This window comes from Microcaecilia unicolor, chromosome 8 (genome assembly GCF_901765095.1).
Source record: "Microcaecilia unicolor chromosome 8, aMicUni1.1, whole genome shotgun sequence".
NCBI lineage: Eukaryota > Metazoa > Chordata > Amphibia > Gymnophiona > Siphonopidae > Microcaecilia > Microcaecilia unicolor.
The window spans coordinates 171,977,966-171,999,349 of NC_044038.1; the positions used below are offsets into that span (position 1 = coordinate 171,977,966).

At 42.3% G+C, this 21,384-nt stretch overlaps 1 protein-coding gene across 1 annotated transcript in view; it reads right to left on the bottom strand.

Moving 5' to 3' along the window:
- The window catches only part of LOC115475536 (rap guanine nucleotide exchange factor 6-like), a 78,805-nt gene extending 58,000 nt beyond the window's left edge, over positions 1–20,805 (bottom strand). Inside the window, exons 1-9 of the mRNA XM_030211317.1 lie at positions 20,629–20,805; positions 17,509–17,645; positions 15,262–15,420; positions 12,120–12,272; positions 11,768–11,932; positions 9,127–9,234; positions 8,008–8,211; positions 3,226–3,334; positions 847–1,093 (exon numbers count right to left, since the gene is read on the bottom strand). Of these exons, the coding sequence (XP_030067177.1) occupies positions 847–1,093; positions 3,226–3,334; positions 8,008–8,211; positions 9,127–9,234; positions 11,768–11,932; positions 12,120–12,272; positions 15,262–15,420; positions 17,509–17,645; positions 20,629–20,794 (1,448 nt within the window). The 5' untranslated portion in view covers positions 20,795–20,805. The remainder of the gene's footprint in view (positions 1–846; positions 1,094–3,225; positions 3,335–8,007; positions 8,212–9,126; positions 9,235–11,767; positions 11,933–12,119; positions 12,273–15,261; positions 15,421–17,508; positions 17,646–20,628) is intronic.
- Between the last annotated feature and the right edge of the window lie 579 nt (positions 20,806–21,384).

Here is a 21,384-nt window from a genome sequence, read left to right on the forward strand (position 1 = left end):
GATATTCAGCTGGCTTTTTTCCTGGATACACAATACCGGACCATGTCCGGACCCTAGAATTGAATATCTGGGCATACACAGTCGGATACAACACAGCCAGTTAAGTACGATATTTAGCACTGAGGGGCCCTGGAACTACTGCTGGACCAATGCGGCCGCTAGCGGCAGTTCCGCCTCGAGCTCCTGCCATTTTCGGTGCTACGAAAAATAATTGTGTAATTTCTAGTGCGGCGCTAACCTAGTGGTAATCACTGCTTGGTTACCACGGGAGCCCTTACCGCTACCTCAATGGGTGGCAGTAAGTGCCCCTCCCCCCCATGTGGCCATGCAGTAAGAATAATCTTACCACATGGCCGTGTCTTTTTACCCGCTGTGGAAAAAGGGGCCTTGGCATGAAGCAAAAATGGCCCCCACCGCTACCGCAGGGCCCTTTTTAACCACAGCTGGGTAAAAGGACCCCTTAACTAGCTATGATAAACTACATAAAGTTAGGACTCTGTTAAGTGCTGAATATCGGCATTTAACCAGCTAAGTACCAAGTGCCTAAGGCGCTAACCGAGCATTTTCAGCAGTACTGTCTGGTTAACTGCTGCTGAATATGCCTGCTTAACCCTGGACAAGCAATGTAAACAGCCAGTAGCCAATTCTGGGGAGGGAACTGCTAGGAACAGCCAAACACATCACATGCTCTTATGACTATCAGAGTGGCAACAGAGCAACGTGACTGGCCAATCAAAGAAACGATGCACCAGGGTACACACATACAGCTGCAGATCAATAGAAGTATAGGCAGAAAAAGGTCGCAATAGCCACCAAAAACACAGAGAGTAACAGTAAAAATCTTACCTGAATGGCTTTGGAGGCAAAATGCTAAACCTCGTCTTGTCCAAGATTTTCCTTATTCGGTTCCTTCCGCCAGATACAGTGTTTGCTTTGATCTTCTTGCCTCCCTTTTCACGCGGGAAATCCTGCTCCATGTCCACTGGCAGATCCGAGATGGAGTAGCGATTGTTTTTCTTCTCTGCGATTTTGGGAATGTGAGGAATTCCGTTCTTCTTCTCCTGCCCAATTCTGTTAAGCAGCTCCTTAAACACTGCAAATGGATTAAATACGCAAACTGACGTAAGTACAAAGCTTACTTTTGAAGCCCAAATTGATAACAGGATTTTTTTTTTTTAATCTAAGATAACTTCGGTCTATCTATACTTTTGATCTCCCTTCTCTATACAACTCATGCTTTTTTCCAATTTCTTGTCTTGATTATTGCAAACACAATTTACTGTGGCATTTCAAAATCCTCTCTTCGTACGCTGCAGACTCTCCAAACCTCGGTCGCCCATCTTTTACTCAAATCTAATAGATTTGATTGTGCTTACCCTGTTCTGGCTTCCCTATTTCATTCCGTTCTACTTTTTAAATTCTCTCTCTCACTCATTCATTCGGGTTCCTTGATTACACCCTAGATCACTGGATGCTAATCTCCTCAGTTTGCCTTCGCTTCATATTGTCCCAGTATCAACCCGCACGCTCCCCAGCTTCTTTTCCACACCCCCTAAGTTCTGGAATGACCTCTCCCCTCCCCCCCCCCCCCCCAAAAAAAAAAAAATCAGATCTGAATCTTCTTTTTCTAAACTTAAAGTGCTATTGAAGACTCTTTTTTTGTTGTAGTTGTTTACTCTTTGGACCCAAGTCTCCACATCTCTGATTTTGGCTCTCTCTGACCTGCACTCAGAGTCCCAGGCACTTTAGTCTGCCTACTGATTCCTGTATGTATGACTTTCTGTTCTAACAGTGGCATTCCTTTCTGTTATTATTTATTAGTGCTTTAAATGTTACCTGCTGTGACAAAGTGATTGTAGTGGCACTATAGTACATCAAATATAATTTCTCTTATTTACAGTTTTGGAGGAATCTGAAAACTTTTCTTTATGATGAACATAACTTTTTGGATGTTTATGTGTGTTGATTTATCCTGCTACTTGTGACTTGTATGTAAACAACAGACTATTTGTAAGCCCCTTTGGACCTGATTGGGATTAAGCGGGTTAAAAGTGTCATTTTAGATTTATATTCAGAATAAATTAAACCATAAAAATTTAGCAGGTTTATAAACAGGCCTCTAAATGCCCCTTTTCTTTATCTCTAAATCATAAAACTGTGGTTGTGAGTACAAGGGGTACAGAACTTTAAAGCAGGAGTAGACTAATGGTTAGTATAAGGGGGCTTTGATCCTGGCGATCTGGGTTTAACTCCCACTGCAGCTTCTTGTGACCCTGGACAAGTCACTTAACCCTCCACTGCCCCAGGTACAAAAACTTAGGGCCTCTTTTACTAAGCAGTGGTAAGTCCAACGTGGGCTTACCGCTAGCTAAACAGGAAGTACCACTGGCTGGCTCTCCCCCCTCCCCCGAAATGGCCACAAGTGCTTTACTTGCCGTATGGCCATTTTCTGCAAGAAAGAAAGACTTCCTTTTTACACGCTGACACCAGTGCAGGCCTCTTTTTGGCGCAGCTTGGTAAAGGGGTCTTCAGATTGTGACCCCATATAATGTGTGCAGCGCTACGTACCTCTAGTAGCACCATAGAAATTATTAGTAGTAGTAGTAAATGTTATGTATTAGCTAGTTCCATCTACCTATTTTACAAAGCCACAGGGTGCACCTAGGTTGCCTTTATAAACCAGACGTATTTTTCAACTCTTAACACAGGTTTCCGTTATAAAATATGGATATCTGAATAAATTTAAATAAGAGATAGAAAAGGTATCATCTTATTTTATAAATCTTAATCAGGTACATTTTCTGCCCATGTTTTTATCTGTGTTTAATTTATTGTAATTTCAGTTTTTGTTGCTATGATCCACCTTTAAAAAAAACTGGAAAACGTGCAACACAGATTAAATAAACTGAGTTTAGCTATGGGAAAGGCACATGGGCAAGCGAGAAGCACAAGCACCAGTATGTAAACATAAATTATTTCTCACATCTGCTACATTCCCAGGCTAAAGACGGGAAGGACCGATAAAGAGTAATAATTCTGAATACAAAACAAAGCACATTTATGTGGTGACACTCACCTTAATTGGACCACTTTATGGGAAACAAGAGAAAAATAAGACACAGCAGGGGAGAATTTCAAAACTGAATTCTGAACTTTATTGATGAAAACCTGCACTCACAGTATCTTTCATCTAAGGTTTGCACACTGTACAGTACAATCACTCACCAAAAATGTTTGTTTTCACAGTGATGGAAAGGTGTGTGTTGTTCCTTAGGATTTCAAGGGCTTTGGCATGTGTAATATTTTCAAAGTTCTGTCCGTTGACTTCCATTATCTGTTAGCAAAACAGAAGACATTTCAGTGCTGGACATGAGGGGTGTAATTTTATAACTGCACACAGGGGTAAAAAGCACATGCACACTTCACTGGATTTTCAAAGCAGAAGTATATATATATGCTTCCACTTCGAAAATTACTCCAGGAATTACATTTATACTGCTGTCTGGGGGTGCATAATTTTCTGGATTAAATTAAGGGTACATGCTCCCAATCTGAAAAGTGTGAAGTACAAAATCCACCCCAGGAATGCCTCACCAAAAAGTAAACTTACCCAAACTTGGTATATAAAACTTTTGAAATAAATAGCTTCCTAATCATTAGGTTTTTTTTGATTAATCACTGGCATTATATGTATACACTAGTTAAAAAGGCCCGTTTCTGACACATATGAAACGGGCGCTAGCAAGGTTTTCCTCGGAGTGTGTATGTGAGAGTGAGTGTGTGTGAGAGAGAGAGTGAAAATGCGAGTGTGTGTGTGTGTGAGAGAGAGAGAGAGTCTGGGTGTGAGTGTGTCTGTGAGAGAATGAGAGTGTGTGCAAGTGCGTATGTGAGACACAGTGTGATTGAAAGTGTGTTTCACACAGATTCAGTGTGTGCGTGAGAGAGAGTGTGTGTGATACTCAGATGCTCTATGAGTGAGTGTATGAAACCAAGCGAGTGTGTGAGTGATTGTGTGACACAGAGAGTGAATGTGATACACTGTGAGACAGAGTGTGTGAGAGAGACAGAAAGACATTGTCTGTGAGAGAGAGTGTGTGAGAGAGTGTGTGTGTGACAGAGATACCACCCTCCCTCTCTCTCTCTCTGTCAGGCCCCCCCCCCCTCTCTCTTTCTGGTGTCTGAGATTCCCGCCACTGCACCCAAGCAATTGGTATGCGAGAGTGAGTGTGTGTGGGGGTGGGGGGGGTTCAGGAAGCGCTGCCAGATGAGTGAGTGTGGGGGGGGGGCGGTTTATCAAGCAGTGCCAGATGAGTGTGTGTGTGTTTGGGGCGTGGGTTCAGGAAGCACTTGCAGAAGAGAGAGTGAGTGTGTGTGTGTGTGGGGGGGGGGGGGGGAGGGTTGAGTTAACGGGGCCAAATGAGAGTGAGTGAGTAGGTGGGGGGGGGGGTTAGGAACGGCTGCCAGATTAGTGAGTGAGTGTGTGTGGGGGGGAGCAGGGGTTTCAGGAAGCGCTGCCAGATGAGAGAGAGTGGTTGGTGGGGGGAGGGGTGGTTCAGGACGCGCTGCCAGAGAGAGAGAGTGTGTGTGTGTGTGTGTTGGAGGGGTGTGGGGGGTGTGTGTGTTGGGGGTTTCAGCAGGGAAGAAGAGGGGTGTGAGGGGATATGGAAGCGCTGGCAGTTGAGTGAGTGAGTGAGTGTGTGTGGGTGGGTTTATTGTGCGTTTCCACATGAGAGTCAGTGTGTGTGTGGTGGGGTTCAGGAAGCGCTGCCAGATGAGAGAGTGAGTGTGTGTTGGGGGGGGGGGGGGGGGTTCAGGAAGTGTTGCAAATGAGAGTATGAGTGTATGTGTGGGGGGCAAGGGTTTCAGGAAGCGCTGCCAGATGAGTGAGTGAGTGTGTGTGTGTTGGGGGGGGGGGTTGCCAGATGAGTGAGTGAGTGAGTGTGTGTGTGGGGGGGGGGGGGGGGGGGGGACAGGGATTTCAAGAAGCGCTGCCAGATGAGAGAGTGAGTGAGTGTTTGTGTATTTTGGGGGGGTGGGGGCGTTGAGGAAGTGTGGCCAAATGAGAGTAAGTGTGTGTGGGGGGGGGCAGGAACGGCTGCTAGTTGAGTGAGTGAGTGAGTGTGTGGGCGAGGGGCAGGGGTTTCAGTAAGCGCTGGCAGATGAGAGAGGTGAGTGTGTGAGTGGGGGGGGGGGGGGGGGGGGGGGTTTTCAGGAAGCGCTGCCAGATGAGAGAGTGAGTGTGTGTGTGTGTTGTGGGGGGTGCGTTCAGGAAGTGTGGCCAATTGAGAGTGAGTAAGTGTTTGTGTGGTTTTTTTGGGTGGGGGGTTCAGGAACCACTGCCAGATGAGTGATTGTGTGTGTGTGGGGGGGGGGGCAGGGGTTTCAGGACACGCTGCCAGTTGTGAGAGTATGTGTGTGTGTTTTATATTTCAGTTGGGGGGGGGATTGTACAGTGATGAAGCTCGAAGGAAGCGGAGGATGGTTTCAGGGGTTGTTTGTTGTGTGCCGTCACTGCCTCCTCCGCGCGATGCACCCCCCTCCCAAAGTACCGTCTCGTAGTTTTGCTGGCGGGAGACCCAAAATCCCGCCAGCAGAAGTCCTCTGTTGTGTGCTGTGCTGACTCTGACGTGATCTTCAGCATTGCTAGCCTGTGCAGGGCGGGGTTCTGTGCGTCACGCCAGAGTCAGAAGACAGGACTTGTTCTTGCGGGGTTTCGGGTTCCCCGGCGGCAAAGCTACGCGTCGGTGGGTGGGTAGGGGTGGGGGTGGGTGTTGCTTCATCTGCATTTTGTAGCGGGGCTTATTTTTTTCCCTGGATTTTCGTGGGTGGCTTTGGGGGGGGGGGGGGGGGGTGGCACGGGGGTGGGTGTTGCACCTCCAGCATGTGGAAGTGGGGCTTCTTTTTTTTGTGGATTTTCGTGGGTGGCTTTGGGGGGGGGGGGGGGGGGGGGGGCTGTTGGACATCCAGGTGTTTCCCTACTCCTCCCCCTGCTTGGTTGCGATTCGTTCGTTGACTTCTACTATTATAAAACGCACCCTTAACGTTCTGAGGGCAAAGGTTCTGAACTCACAGCACAACGTTAAAGGGTTCGGAAGACGTCATGACGGTTGACGTGAGGGCGGGGCACAGAGTCATAGTGGGATGGCTTCACCACCATGAACTTACGAACCCTTTATCGTTGTGCTGTGAGTTCAGAACCTTTGTCCTCAGAACGTTGAGGGTGCGTTTTATTATAGTAGATGTTTGTTTGTTTTATTTTTTTTCCTTGTTTAACTGTTTTTAAACTTTTGTGAACCATTTTGAATGATGTTGTTTCACCAGTAAAATGGTTTATAAAACTTTTAAATAAATTATACATACAGGATATATGTGCGTAAGTTTACCCACATATCAGAAAGGTAATTTATAAGCATAAAGCACTGCTTTATAAGAAGACATGCCTTTAAAATTACTGTCCCAACTTCATGACATACTAGGAGGTGTATTTTCAAAGCAATTAGACTTACAAAGTTCTAAAGGTTACTTATGTAACTTTGGTAGACTATGAAAATAAGCCCCTAGGTGTCTTCCAATTAATTCCCAATGTTTCTGCCGCTGCCCATGTGTGACCATAAGCACGTCATGACCACCCCATACTTCCAGTAATCAAAGCGTTTCATCAAGAAAGCATAAATAATTTACTCAATGCACAATTAAGCTTTGGAACTAAAGGATGTGGTAAAAGTAGCATACCTACGTTTAAAAAAAAAGTTCCTGGGAAAAGTCGCTTGTTATCTCTGAAGTTTGGTAACATGGAATCTTGTTACTTTTTGGGATCCTGTCAGGTTCTTGTGACTTGGACTGGCCACTGTTAGAAATATGAAACTGGGCTTAATGGACCTTTGGTCTGACCCAGTATAGCTATTCTTAAGTTAGAATTTATTTTAAATAAAGTTAATGGGACAAGTGAATTAACTATTTAGAGTGGAAGACTAATCTAATGGTTAGTGCAGAGGGCGTTGGTCCTGCCAACCTGGGTTTAATTCCCACTGCAGCTCCTTTGGACCTTGGGCAAGTTACTTAACCCTCCATTGCCCCAGGTACAAATAAGTGCCTGTATATATTATGTAAACTGCTTTGAATGTAGTTGCAGAAACCACAGAAAGGCAGTATATCAAGTCCCATTTCCCTATTTGAGATTCTACATGGAATGTTGATAGTGGAGGAGTAGCCCAGTGGTTACTTTGATCCTGGGGAACTGGGTTTGATTCCCACTGCAGCTCCTTGTGACTCTAGGCAAGTCACTTCAACCTCCATTGCCCCAGGTACAAATAAGGGTCTGTATATACTATGTAAAGCACTTTGAATGTAGCTGCAAAAGGCAGTATATCCTTTCCCTATTTGAGATTCTACATAGAATGTTGCTATTATTTGAGATTCTGTTGCAACTATCTGAGATTCTAAATGGAATGTTACAAGTGGAGGAGTAGCCTATTGGTTAGTGTAGTGGACTTTGGTCCTGGGGAACTGGGTTCAATTCCCACTGCAGCTCCTTGTGACTCTGGGCAAGTCATTAACCCTCCATTGCCCCAGGTACAAATAAGTACATGTATATACTATGTAAACCACTTTGAATGTAGTCACTGAAAGGCAGTATATCATGTCCCATTTCCCTTTCCCTCTTTGAGATTCTTCATGGAATGTTGCTAGTGGAGAAGTAGCATAGTGATTAGTGCAGCAGACTTTGATTCTGGGGAACTGGATTCAATTCCCACTGCAGCTCCTTGTGACCTTGGGTAAGTCACTTAACCCTCCATTGCCCCAGGTACAAAAACTTGGATTGTGAGCCCTCTAGGGACAGAAAAAGTACCTGCTGAGTATGTGTAGGAGAACTATAGAAATGAGTAGTAGTAGTAGTATTTATCTTACTACCAAAAACATGTCCCTTCTTGCCCATTTTAAAATCTTGGTAGAAAAGAAGAGATTCACCCAAAAATCATCAGGGATTTTTTTTTTTTTTTTGCATACCTGATCGCCACGTTTAAATCCAGCCTCTGCTGCTTTACTGCCAGCTTCAACGATCTCCACAAAAATACCGAATCCTTTGTCACTTCCTCCAAGGAAGCTGAAATGAAGTGGGGAATCCCGGGATGGCTTCAGCAGCGTTATCTGCCTCCATTTGGCCTTGGCTGCACAAGCAATATTCAGCAGCCTGAGATGCCCATTCATTTTCTGTGGATCAAAACATTTTTACAGCTAAAATCACGTTTCAAATATTTGGTTACAGGGGAGTGTGAATGATTCCAGACTTCACTGGCACTTCACTTGGCATGTCTGGTGCCCGCTCATATGAATCAAGCGATTCCCACAGATCTTTTCATAGTCTCTCCTCCCCCATCCAATCTCTGAATGTCTGTATCAGGACAAAAATGTTAAAAACATTCTTATGTTGCAATATTACCTAACATCTAGAGCAGAGATGTCATGGAAAGGTGAAAGCTTTGCTCTTCAATCAGGCCTTTAATGGAAGAACTAACTAACTTGTTAGTCTCACTCACACACACACTAGGAGTGACTCAGGCTGCACATACTGCAGCTGGACTTGTTTATCCACTCCTACCCTAGCTGAGATAACATTTAATCATCGCTCTGACCTCAGGTGCAACTTTCTTTAAATCAGTCACCTTACTTTCTAACTCTTCCTACTTTCTTACCTATCTATATGTTACAACTTTGCCTTACCCCTCGCTATCAATTATAATGTTCTATTACGTATTGTGTTGACACTGTAAGTAGTATACTATGCCGTACTTTGTAGTGTTAATTGAATATTTTACTGTTGTAATTGCCTATTGCTCATGTTTGATCTATTCTTACTGTACACCACCTTGGAGTGAATTCCTTCAAAAAGGCGGTAAATAAATCCAAATAAATAAATAAAATTAATGAAATGGAGAGGTTTTATGTGAGAGTTGGGTACTGGTAACAAATTCCTTCTAGAGTAATCTGCAGCACAGTGTCACTTTAAGAAAAATCAAGAGTAGACTTTGGGGAAACAGACTTTTAGCTAGTGGCTCAGGTAAGTGAAAAGTAGAGTTAAAAGTAACTCCCTATATTGACCAAAAACAGATACCTTTTTTGACCTACCGTATTTTCTAGATTTTTTTCAAATTCCTCCAAGAATCGTGTCATAGCATGATCCCCTTCGAAATCATTAAAATGATTGTTTACCCACAGTAGCACCACCCGTGTCACCTGGATGAGGAAAAAGAGGAATAAGAAAAAAAATAAAAATCAGGAAACATCTCTCTGGATAATTAAGTGATCAATGGGGACATTGGCTCCGGTAGATTTAATACACATTCAAAAACAAGATTTTTCAAAACAGCCAACTCCAACATTTAATCTACAGCTTTGAAAAATCAGAGGTCACTGCACAATTAATGGAGGAAAACAGAAAAACTGTTCACACTAACCAGCTAGATTCATGCTTAATGGGAAGAGAAGCTTCAGACATTTTCTCCCTGTGCATATCATTTACTGAGCCTGTATTCTACACTCTGCAAAAATGAAGTTCCTCAGCTAATCTCACTGTGGTGGATGTGTTCATCTGTTTTAAGTACTGCATCTGATCAAATACTGCTGAAAGGGATCCTGGGGGGAGGGGGGGAGGAAGTGGACAGCGTTAACATTTTACTTCTGTCTTTTGCTACTGAAGCAGACTGCTCAGCCACATCACTACTTCCGTGAGGGAAATACTTGTTAAAAACGAGAGACAGAAGCTGCATCCAGTGCGTGCTTCCTTTTTCTAGAAATAGAATACTTCCTTTAAAAGTGCTAGAACAGGGTTTTTTTTTTATTACAGGAAGAAAGAAGAAATATACTGTTAAGAAACAGGGGTCAATTTTCAGCAAACCAATTTCTTTTTGGCATTTAAATTAATAGGAAAATAATTCAATGCTATTACATGTATAGTCAGGACGATCGATACACACATATTGTGGGCAGAACCACCATCACTGCATGCTTAACTGAGGCTTACTATTCAACAAATCTAAATTAAATGCATAGCTTATCCGAACAGTGACTAATATCGACACGATCTGGAAAATTTGTGGCAGGGCCCTTGCTCTGCCCCTTGACTCTATTGAGAGAATCAGGCCAGTTAAACAGATCTTCGTCCCGGTACTATCCATACAGCAGCTGAAAATCCACGGATAAGAAGTCGTATGCTCGTTGGCTGCCGGTGAACATAGAAACTTCTTTTGAATATTGGACTGGTGAAGGCTTCAAAGTTTTGAAGTCTTCACCAGGCCAATATTCAAAGGAACAACTGAACAACCTTAAATCATAATTTAAAGATACAGGTGTGGGGCACCAGGACAAGAACTGGATTTTTTTCTTCAGGATGGTATGTTGGTCTCTGTTTTATATACCTTACACATTTTGTTTTTAGCACTTGTTACAATATTCAGTAGCCTGAGAAGCCCTTTCATTTTCTGTGGATCACAACATTTTTATAGCCAAAACCAGGTTTCAAATACTTGGTGATGGGGGGGGGGGGGGGGGTATGGTTCTAGCCTTTGCTGGAATTTTATTTGGCATGTTTGGTGCCCATTCACATGAATGAAGTGATTCCAACAGATACCGTTAACATTTTTGTTTTTTAATAATGTTCATAGTCTGTTGTAGAAAAGGACAAAAAAAATTTTCAGCAATATGTTCATTTAGACCGCCTTAACTCTTTTTTCTTTTATAGGATATCCTGACAGCATGTGCATCATTTAACAAACACCAAGCATTTTCCACCCATAACAGCAGCAAGGTCCAATCCGAGATCATAACACTAGCAAACATCCCCAGGATTGGTCCATCTGGAACAAACATGATGATGTGAAACCAAACTATTCCATCATGCCAAGCTACATATTAATACTAGACATCTGTTGTTCTGGGAGTTGCCTGACTATGGGTTATGGTGTCCAGCCCCTAACCATGCAAACGTTTTACAGAATAACAGCCACTGTAGCAACCTACATAGGGGGAGAGAGATGTGTCAGCTATGGACCAAGGAGTCCATGGTCAATATATTGCTGGCAAGGAAGAGTGTGATAAGGACAAGCAGAAAGGGACGGACTGGGAGGGGCAAGAGGGGTAAAAGGAGAGAACACGGTAGGTACGGACTGGGAGGGGTGAGGGGGGTAAAAGGAAAGAGCGTGGTGGGGATGGACTTGGAGGGGAGAGAGGGGTAAAGAGAGCATGGTGGGGATGGATGAAGGGGAGAGAGAACGTTGTGGGGATGGATTGGGAGGAGGGGGAGAGGGGGTAAAAACAGAACATTATGGGGATGGCACGGTATGGGGATGAACTGAATGCAGGGAATGGATTAGGAGAGGCAGAACAGCGAATAAAACCTTTGGTGAAACGGAGGAGGGAGCACAGACTGGTGGAGATGGGCTGGAGGAGGGGAAGACGAGGTCAGCAATAAAAGTATGATGGGGAGAGGATTTTGGAGGACAGTAATTTGCCCCCCAAGATATTTTGAGGGTTTCTGCTAATTCAGGGGTTTTCAAACCAGTCCTCAGGGAACACCCAGGCAGTCAGGGTTTTCAGGATATCCCAACTGAATCCTGAAAACCCCGATTGGTTGGGCACGCCCCAAGGACTGGGTTGAAAAACTCTGCTCTGATTCAATACATTTTATATGTTATATAAAAAAAACTAAAAAAACACCAACAGCTAAAAGCTTTGTTGCACCACAAGGTATAAATCGTATTTGCAAACTAACCTTGTCCCGGAGGCTGTCCACGTTAAACCACTCCAGAAGTTTTTCTCCAACTTCCAGTGGACTTGAGAGAAAAGTCCTATATGTTAAAAGGAAATCTTCAATGTAAGTGGGATCCACAATGGAGTGTTCTTCTATCAAATGCATGATCAGCCTTTCCGGTGTTCCCTATAAAACAGAAAGAGTTGAAGATACTCTGCTGATTAACAACATTAAAAAAAAAAATAATAATTTAAAAGCCACCATCCATAGTTGTTTCAGTCATCATCCACTTCTTTCAAGACACTGGTTTAAAAAAAATTGTATGTATTTTTCATAGAGTGGCAGCTGGAATTATTCAATTAAAATGGTTCACCTTGATGACGATATGGCCTTTCCGGGTTCCGCTACGATCCAGTTCCCTGTGTTCTTTGACCATGACAATCTCCCCTTCTTCCTCCACTTTATGGGTGTTTTTCTCCACATGGTTCAGGATCCGCCAGTAGTCCTGCTGGGCTATGCACACAAACTGCCCCAGGATAAGATGGGGACAATTAATAAACCTATAATACATGAACACATCACCACGCACCAGGGCAGGGCACATGTGATTCAGCAATGATGAAAAATCACTTGACATCAGCTCTCTCCTGCTTCCACAGGGCGGGCAGGAGCTCAAAAACAAGACAATGGCAGCCCAACAAAAGACCGATCTGAGTAGCGAGAGTCTTGATCATAAATGTGGAAATAAGCATGTCTCAGAACCACACAAAAAGTACAAGTGTAAAGCATAATGCAATTTCTGAAACACTCCCCCCCTCCCCTCCCATCCCAAAAAGAGATGCCGTGGGAGGCGGTGAACACACACCAGTAAAAAGCAACAAGTTCCTGTTTGCTGCACAGACAGACATGGGCAGACTGTAGTCCATCAGTAGAGGAAAGTGTCATCTTAAGCAAGTCTAACCTCAAGACAGAAAGTTATGCTCACGTGCTCTTCCTATATTTATGCTCTGCTGCTGCTGTATGTCAGTGGGGGTGGGACGTATATTCTATTTTAGACATTCTCTATACTGTCCCTACCTGCTGCTCCATTCCCAGGGTCCAGACCTGCTAATCTGTAACTAGTTAATCCTGATGCCTTGCTAAAAACAGCATGTTAGATAAACCCTGACCAAGCATTAATCAAGTTTGACTCTGTTCTGCTATTCCTGCAAATGCAGCTAACACACATCAGCAATCGCTACATTTAAACTGTTCTGCCATTTCTACGCTGATATTGCTCAGTATTAGCTTTTTGTCTCTCAAGGGCCCTTTTACTAAGCAGCGTGGTCCAGGTGGTAATTTCATTTTTTTTTTTTTACATGCGTCCGCTATGTGTGCCGAAACTGGACGGTAATCGGCAGTGTACGTACACTGACGATTACCGCCCGGTTAACGTGTGAGACCTTACTGCTAAGTCAATGGGTGGCGGTAAGGTCTCAGGCTCAAAATGGATGCGCGCCAATTTTTATTTTGCTGCACGTCCATTTTCGCGCCCCCCCCCCCCGCCAAAAAAGGCCTTTTTTAAGGTGCACTAAAAAATGGAGCTGCACACATCCAATACACGCTAAGATGTACATTCCAGATGTACACTGCCTAAGACAATTGGAAATTGTAGATTAGAAATGTTGAAATAAATAAGTACTACATCCAATGGTCTTAGGCGGTGTACATCTGGAACACACACTGTGAGAGACACAAAAAGAACTATAACAAAGAATCACTAAGGGATCCTTTTACTAAAGAGTGCCGAAAAGTGGCCTGCTCTGGTGCAGATGCTTGTATTGGACACGTGCAGGTTCATTTTTCAGAGAACCTGCAAAAAAGGCCTTTGGGGGGGGGGGGGCTGAAAATGGACATGTGACAAAATGAAAATTAATACGCATCCATTTTGGGCCCCAGACCTTACCGACACCTACTGACTTGGTGGTAAGGTCTTACGCGTTAACCGGGCGGTAGTCATCAGCGCACGTACGTCGATTAACGCCCGGTTAGTGCCACGTGTCGGAAACTTTCCAACGTGCCTACTGGAGGCGCATCAAAAATGAAATTACCGCCCGGGCCATGCGGTAGCCAGCGGTAGTTCAAAACTGACGCGCGTAGGCGCCTACACGTCTTAGTAAAATCGCACCTAAATTAACTCATCTTCACCGAGACTGATACCTTGTTGTATGTAAACTACTCAGTTAGACCGAAAAAGCCTGAGCAAAAATGACTGTTTCCTAAACTGAAGGATTGAAGTTATGACACAAGCTCAAGGGCAAAGTATTCCAAATAGCTGTGCCCACAATATGAAGCATTGCTAAATGGCTGGTTTCAAGCCTAATGCGCTTAAAGGAAGGAATTGCCAATAAAAGTTTATCCAAACGCCACAGACTTCGAGACGGCTGATACAATCTTAAAGATAAAGCTAAAGCCAGGGGTGCATCATCGTTCAAGGCCTTAAAAAAAATGAAGGTCAACACCTTAAACCCAATTCGCCTACTTCTACCAACGTTTGCAACACTGATTATAGCTTCGAACACAAGGACAAAACCAAGCTGCTTCTTCTGCTTCTAGTCAATTCTCCAACTTCACTCCCATCCCTTATGCCCAATATATCATTTACGCTTTCCTCTAATACTGGGAACCTCGGTATAGTTTTCAAGCTCGTTTTCTTTCAAGGCACACATTGTTTTAGCTATAAAAACTCCTACTGCAGCCGTACCTTTTCTTTCCATTTCATGTAACTACGCTACTTTAGGGAGTTTCTTTGATTTCTTCTCCTCCTTGTTCAAAAGTTCGACAGCTCATCACATTCACTAGTTCCCAAAGATAACCTACATTTCACTGGTGTTTGGTTTATGTGCTTTGGGTACCCATAAAACATTTTACCCAATTTGGATAACCTGTTTTTGCCTTGATAAACATGTTTCCAGCTAATCTACAAACATCATTTCTGATTACCCCAACTTACCAACCAAATACCTGTGCCCACACTCACTCAAGCTGCAAAGACAATTCCCCTTCTCTTCACACAGAGATCAGCTTTTCCTAACACATTCTTCTTTTTCACTTCGAAATTTGGTGCATAAATTACAACTACAATAAACCGTGGTTCACCTTTATCCTGTGCTAAAATGTTTACTTTTTCTCCAGACACCATGCTTTCTCCCTTTCCTCCCACCCCAACCCCTCCCCAGTCACAAAACACATTTCCTGGTGTAATTGGACTTTTGTTTTGCAAACCACCTTGGACAGGGGTGGCATAGAAATACAAAATTACTTTATTATACTCGTCGGTTTATATTTGTGGATGACACATATTATTGTTATTTATGGTTATTATCCATTGTGTTTTATGTACAATGCACACTTTAGATAGTAGTAGTAGAGAACATTTTCCAAATAAATCCTCTCCCCAGCAACTTATCCACCATTCTTCAATCCATTACATTTCAGAATTTAAAACAAACAAAAAATCCTATATTATAACTTACCTGGCAATCATCGACTTTGGTCCTCACCAACCCATTCATGTACTGCTTGTCTAGAGAAGGGACAAGGCCAAAGCTATTTCCCATACAGAGGTTCTCACTTCTCCCATCAGGATATACAATTTCCACCGTGCCATTTAAAATGACATACCAGGAGTCCAGCTACAGTGAAAAGAATAAAGGGCTGTTCTGTTAAGTCATACAGTTCAGTGCACTGTATTTAACACACAGGCAAAACTTTCCTTCACGACTGAGCCAAAGGCTCAAAAAAAGGCTGAAATAAAAAAAATATCCTATCAATGACACTATTATTATCAGAGTCAAACTATGATAAATTACAGAGGTGGTCGGATATCGAGGTGAAGGAAGGACCAGTACTGCAGAATTAAGCAGACAAGCTAAGTGTTTTGTTGTTAACAGTACGGTGCTTGAGATCCGAGAAGTTTGCCAGAGTAGGTTCAACAGAGCCCAAGAGGTTTTGGCCAATGATGAAGAAGTCCAGCCCCCATAGTTAATATTCAAGCTGGGGGCTTCTTGAGGCCTTTCCTCTTAAAAGCTAATATATTGCTTAGACGCATTTGTGCTCTATGTTGTGAATCTCCTTATTTTCTAGATACTCTATTATTATCATCATAACTTAAATCTAATACCAGATCTGAACCAACAGCAGCCTTATCTTTCACTCCAGCAGATATGGGGGTAAAAGGAAGCAAGTTTCAATCAACTTCCAGGTCACTGATCTAGCAGAAAATCCCCACTGTCTGGACCCACAAAAGTTTTAAAGGGACAGTTCAGGAACACTCTTTTTGACACTTGATTAAAAAGTTGCAGTACACATCGTGTAGTTTGAAAATGGTCCCTGCAAGATCAATTTATGGAGTCATTTATAAGCTGTTTTTATTACACACCTTGTGGAAAGGGGGTTGAACTGGTTTTACATTTTGTCAGTGAAGTTTTCTAAAAAGGGAGGAGGGATGCTTTTATTACGGAAGATGAAAGACATGAAATTGTGCTACTTTTTCTTTTGCTTTCAAAACAAGAATATATCGGAAATGTCCACAACAACATTTTCTCTCTCGTTTCAAATGCAAACAACATCCCTGATTTGCATAAACAAACAAAGCTGGAGGAATGTGAACCAGCATTTACAAAATTAGTATAGAGACTGACTAGTGTCTGTAACTTCCATGCACATAAGGGATTGTCTACAAGCATAGGAGCAACATTGTATCAATTCAATTAGCTACAGCTCTGTTGATGCTCACAGGTCATCTTCTATTCTCACCATAGGTACAACTAAGGCATTATAAACAAATGTTTTCCTGCCCCCAACATGCAAGTCAGGCCAGTATAAGGAGACATTACTTCAACTACCCAGAAGTGTATACTCAGTCCCCATTGCTGCAGACTGATGAAATTGAAACTCAGACCAAGAAAGGATGAATTTACAATGTCAGAACCCAGCCTTCTTAATCTTACACTAGTTAAACAGTGTTGTGGCAATAGTGGGAAGTTATGCAATGGAAGGAGAAATTAGGTCTTACTTGATAATTTTCTTTCCATTAGTCCTTCCCACTATGCTAAAGGCCCGCCCGAGGTGAGATGTTTAGTCGGTGCGAAGTAATGGGTCAAACAACAACTGTCACCTTGCATCGTGCTTCCTGCATATCTCTTGTTCCCTACAAGTTTTCTAGAGATGTGACAAGTCCACACGTTTGCTCGTCTGGTTAGTGTTAGGTTAGCGAGTTGTTTATGGTTGTTGTGTTTATTCTGAGTTTATCCTTGCTGCTTACATAAACACTGAGGAGCTGGATTAGATGCCAAGAGAGATACGTTTCAGTTCTCTATCTCAACCTGCTGATTGATGGACACAACTATCCCACAGGTTCTGGAATAGTAGGAAGCTAAGTAATTTTTATTTTTATTTGTTTGTTACATTTGTACCTCACATTTTCCCACCTGTTTGCAGGCTCAATGTGGCTTACATAGTACCGTAAAGGCGTTCGCCAAATCCAGTAGAGAACACATACAAGGTTATATTGTGGTCGGATAAGGTCGGTGTGTTTCAGACACCGTGAAGGTCCAAGGGTGGGAAGGTTGTATATTGTCCAGTACGATGGATTCATTTAAGATTTGACAAAATATCAATTCTAAAAGCAGGGTCATCATTAAATCACCAAGGACACATAAAAAAATATTTGTGATTTATTGCAAGAACAATGGAAATGATTGTTGTTATCCATAACTTACTTCCTGTCCATCTTCGAGAATGATTGCCCCTGCTTGCTCTACCACTTCAAAGATCATCACTGCGCACAGTTCTCTCCTTACAGACATCGTCATATTCGCGAAGGCAGGAAGCTGGTGCATAAACTCCAGCAACTGCTCTGTTAGGGAAAGAAAACGGATATAAGTTTTACACACTAATTGCTGTGTGTTATTATAAGATCTGTTTTTCTCCTTATTAGACTACTGTAATTCTTTGTATTCTTGTATTATCTGCAACAACCACAAACAGTGAAATGGAGTGAGCCAGTGAGTCTTGGCTCTACCAATATTTTGGCTCTACCAATATTTTGTCCAACACAATATCAGCAACTGGACAGAAGATTAGTTTGTTAGGTCCCTCCGACCATAAAAGGTATTAAACTGCTCCTGACAACAGCGATACATCCGCTGCAACCAGCCGAAAATGCTGCCCCTAGGCTGGTGATGGGTAGCTGTATTTAGGATCATATAATCCCACTTCTGATAAAGCTACATTGCCTGCCAGTTGCTTTTCATGTTTCCTTTAAATTTCTCTCTTTGGTTAACAAGGATCTGGCACACTTTAGGGAATTGGATTTGGATACAAACCGTTCTGTAAGAATAAACAGGGCCAACGGAAAGTCACTTCCATGAAAAGTGCATGATTGGCTTCCTCTCGTGTGAGGCTGTTTCCGGTCGCAGACTCAATTCCTGGAATGAACTGCCTGTTTTGCTAAGAAGTGGAGTGACACTACTATGATTGTTTTTGACTATAAATTTTCTTAGAAATGCATATGCTTAGAATACATATGTAATATCGCATCATACCACATGGTATAAGTTTATCTTGCTGGGAAGACTGGATAGACAATACAAGTCTTTACCTGTCATCATCTACTATGTATGTCACTATGGGGCTCATTTTCAAAGCACTTACAAAGTTACATAGGTTACTATATAACTTTGTAAGTCTGCTTTGAAAATATGCCTCTAAGTGCTTTGAAAATACACCTGTATGTATGTTACAGGTGAAACATTAATGTTTTAATATGAATAATCACAATAATGAGAAAAGAGCTAATACCAGTCAACATTGGAAGCAATATGCCACATATGAAGACATAACAGTCCCTGGGGCTCTCCGACAAGGTATACTAAATTTCAATGTTAAAATGTTGACTGTACAAAATAGCACGCCACATTTAGTCCTTGCCAGTGCTTTAGGATAAATTACCACATGCATTATTTTTATATCCTTATGCCAACCATCAATATATGTAGAGTCTGACTTCTCAATCTTGACAGAATTCTAAGTCGCTACAGGGCATCCTACTCACCCATCCTATTATTTATTTGTGACATTTACATCCCACACTATCCCAGAACAGTCTTGAGTTTAATGTGGCTTACAATATAGATTGAATAAATATAGAATGGAAAAATTACATTAGTCACAATACGCTGGATTGAGTAACAAGGAATAACAGATTAACAGAAGAGTTATAACAATGTACAATTTGATAAAGACATAATACAAGCAGAAGGTAAGGTTGTCAACCAGTCAATTAGATCAAAAAAACTTAGATTAATGTGAAGAAATTTGAAATGAATTTGTAAAGAGATGAGTTTTTAACTATTACATAATATTTTAACAGCTCAGTGCAGGGCAACTGACAAGCACTAAGCACCTTCGCATCAATTTGCAACAGTTGGGGGAAATGTAATAACCACAAAAAATGTCAACGTTTTCCCTTTATGACTAAGCTACAATAAACGTAACAGAATATAATACCAACTGAAGCATGCAAAAAGCCTGCTCCCACTCAATTCCTTTTGCCACTTTAAACAACATTTCAAATACTGTGCACAGTTTTCAACAGAAATTATCACCTATGAGAGAATGGCTTCTGACCGAGCCCTTGGTCACTGGATTTGGATTTAATAACTCACCTTTTCCCAGCTTGAACACCAAGTTACATTTCAGGTACAGTTGATAGATCCCTGCTTTAGAACAGTGGTCCCCAAACCTGTCCTGGGGGGGGGGGGGCCGCCAGCCAGTCAGGTTTTCAGGATATCCCTAATGAATATGCAAGAGACAGGTCTGCATGCAAGTTGTCTCATGCATATTCATTATCTTACCCATGTAATCACTCTTCCATTTTTCTGCATCAATTTACTTTATTAAACCTTTATATTTAAATTACACATTCAACTAGTTAAAACTTCCTTAATCCTAGCCTCATTCATACTTACATTCACTCCTACCATTCTAATCGTACTAGGTTGCACATAAAGCTCACATTGTAGATCATTCAAGAAATGTTATCTAATCTTCATATAGATTATTTTCCTGACTATTTTTAATTAAATACACATTTCTCATCAACTGCCAGTGGTATATGTCCAGTAGCCCTGGACATATACCACTGGAAGCTAGGATTAAGGAAGTTTTAACTAATTTAATGTGTAATTTAAATATAAAGGTTTAATAAAGTAAATTGATACAGAAAAATGGAAGAAGGATTACACGGGTAAGGTGATATAAATTGTAATCAGATTGAAATTAAGTAACTCATTAAGGATATAGATGCATATTCATTAGAGATATCCTGAAAACCCAACTAGTTGGTGATCCCTAGAACAGGTTTGAGAACCACTGATCTACAGTGTTTACAATCTACAAGTTCTCTCAGTGGAGGATGAAATAACTTGGCCAAATCTGTAAGATGCAACAGTGGGTGAAGGATTTTAATCTTTGCCTCCTTGGTTCTCAGCTTGCTGTTTAAACCACTATGATATTCCTCCACTGACTAACCTGCTCAACAAGAACACTTCTCAGATGCATGAAATCTGATCGACGCATTCAGAAAAGAGAATCCTCTTTTTTTGTGTGTTTATGTGTAGAATTATTTGCACATAGAAGAGATTTTGGAATCTACAATCTATGTGGCTTTCTGACCTCTCAGTGTGGCTGACACTAAATAGCTCATTATTCACAACAAATAAAACAAGGCCAAAAAGGGGCAGACAAAAGCAAAGCAATGCTTCTACTCACTAATTTTACATTTTTAAGTGCGATCATAAAATATTCATAGCTGCAGAGATCTTATTACTCATGCTCACCAATATCATCGTCCATTCTATCCACAGGATCCTTCTCCAGGCACTCTCGCACAATATCTCGTCCCAGCAAGGGCTCAGATGTTCTGTCAATCTCCTCATCCTCCTCCTCTTCATCCTCGGAGTCCACAGGGGCTTCTGGCAAGCCTGTTAAATCTACATCTCCCATCTCACTTTCTGTGGCCTGAAGAAAAACAATATAACAAAAAACGGTCAGAACCACTGGTCCCTGCAACAGTTTCACATCAAGGTCAAGTTATATAATCAGACTTAAGATCACCTGGGTCTGTGGTTCCCAAACCTGGTCCTGGAGGCACCCCAGCCAGTCAGGTTTTTAGGATACCCACAATAAATATTCATGAGAGACATCTGCATGTACTGCCTCCACTGCATGCAAATCCCTGTTCGGCCTGAGGAACTGGAACAATGGCCTGGAGCACTGGCAAGGAATCTATAGTGGCCTGAACCTCAACAGCCTTGGTTCCCTTTCACCAAGGAGACTGTGACTGGATGGGAGAACTCCAACTTATAACCTTTGTAGAGAATATCCAGAACACACTAGTTTGATGTAATTTTGGCCCACTGCTCCTGAAACTCCTGAAGCACATCCTCTCACTGGAGGAAGAGAAATGTAGACCAGTCTCGCATCATTGCGAAGTTTGGGAGACATTGGGCACTCTAGTTGACTGAAAGGAGGAATTCCTGTCCCCACAAAAGGAAGATTGGCATGCTTGAAAGCAGAACTTCTGAACATATTGC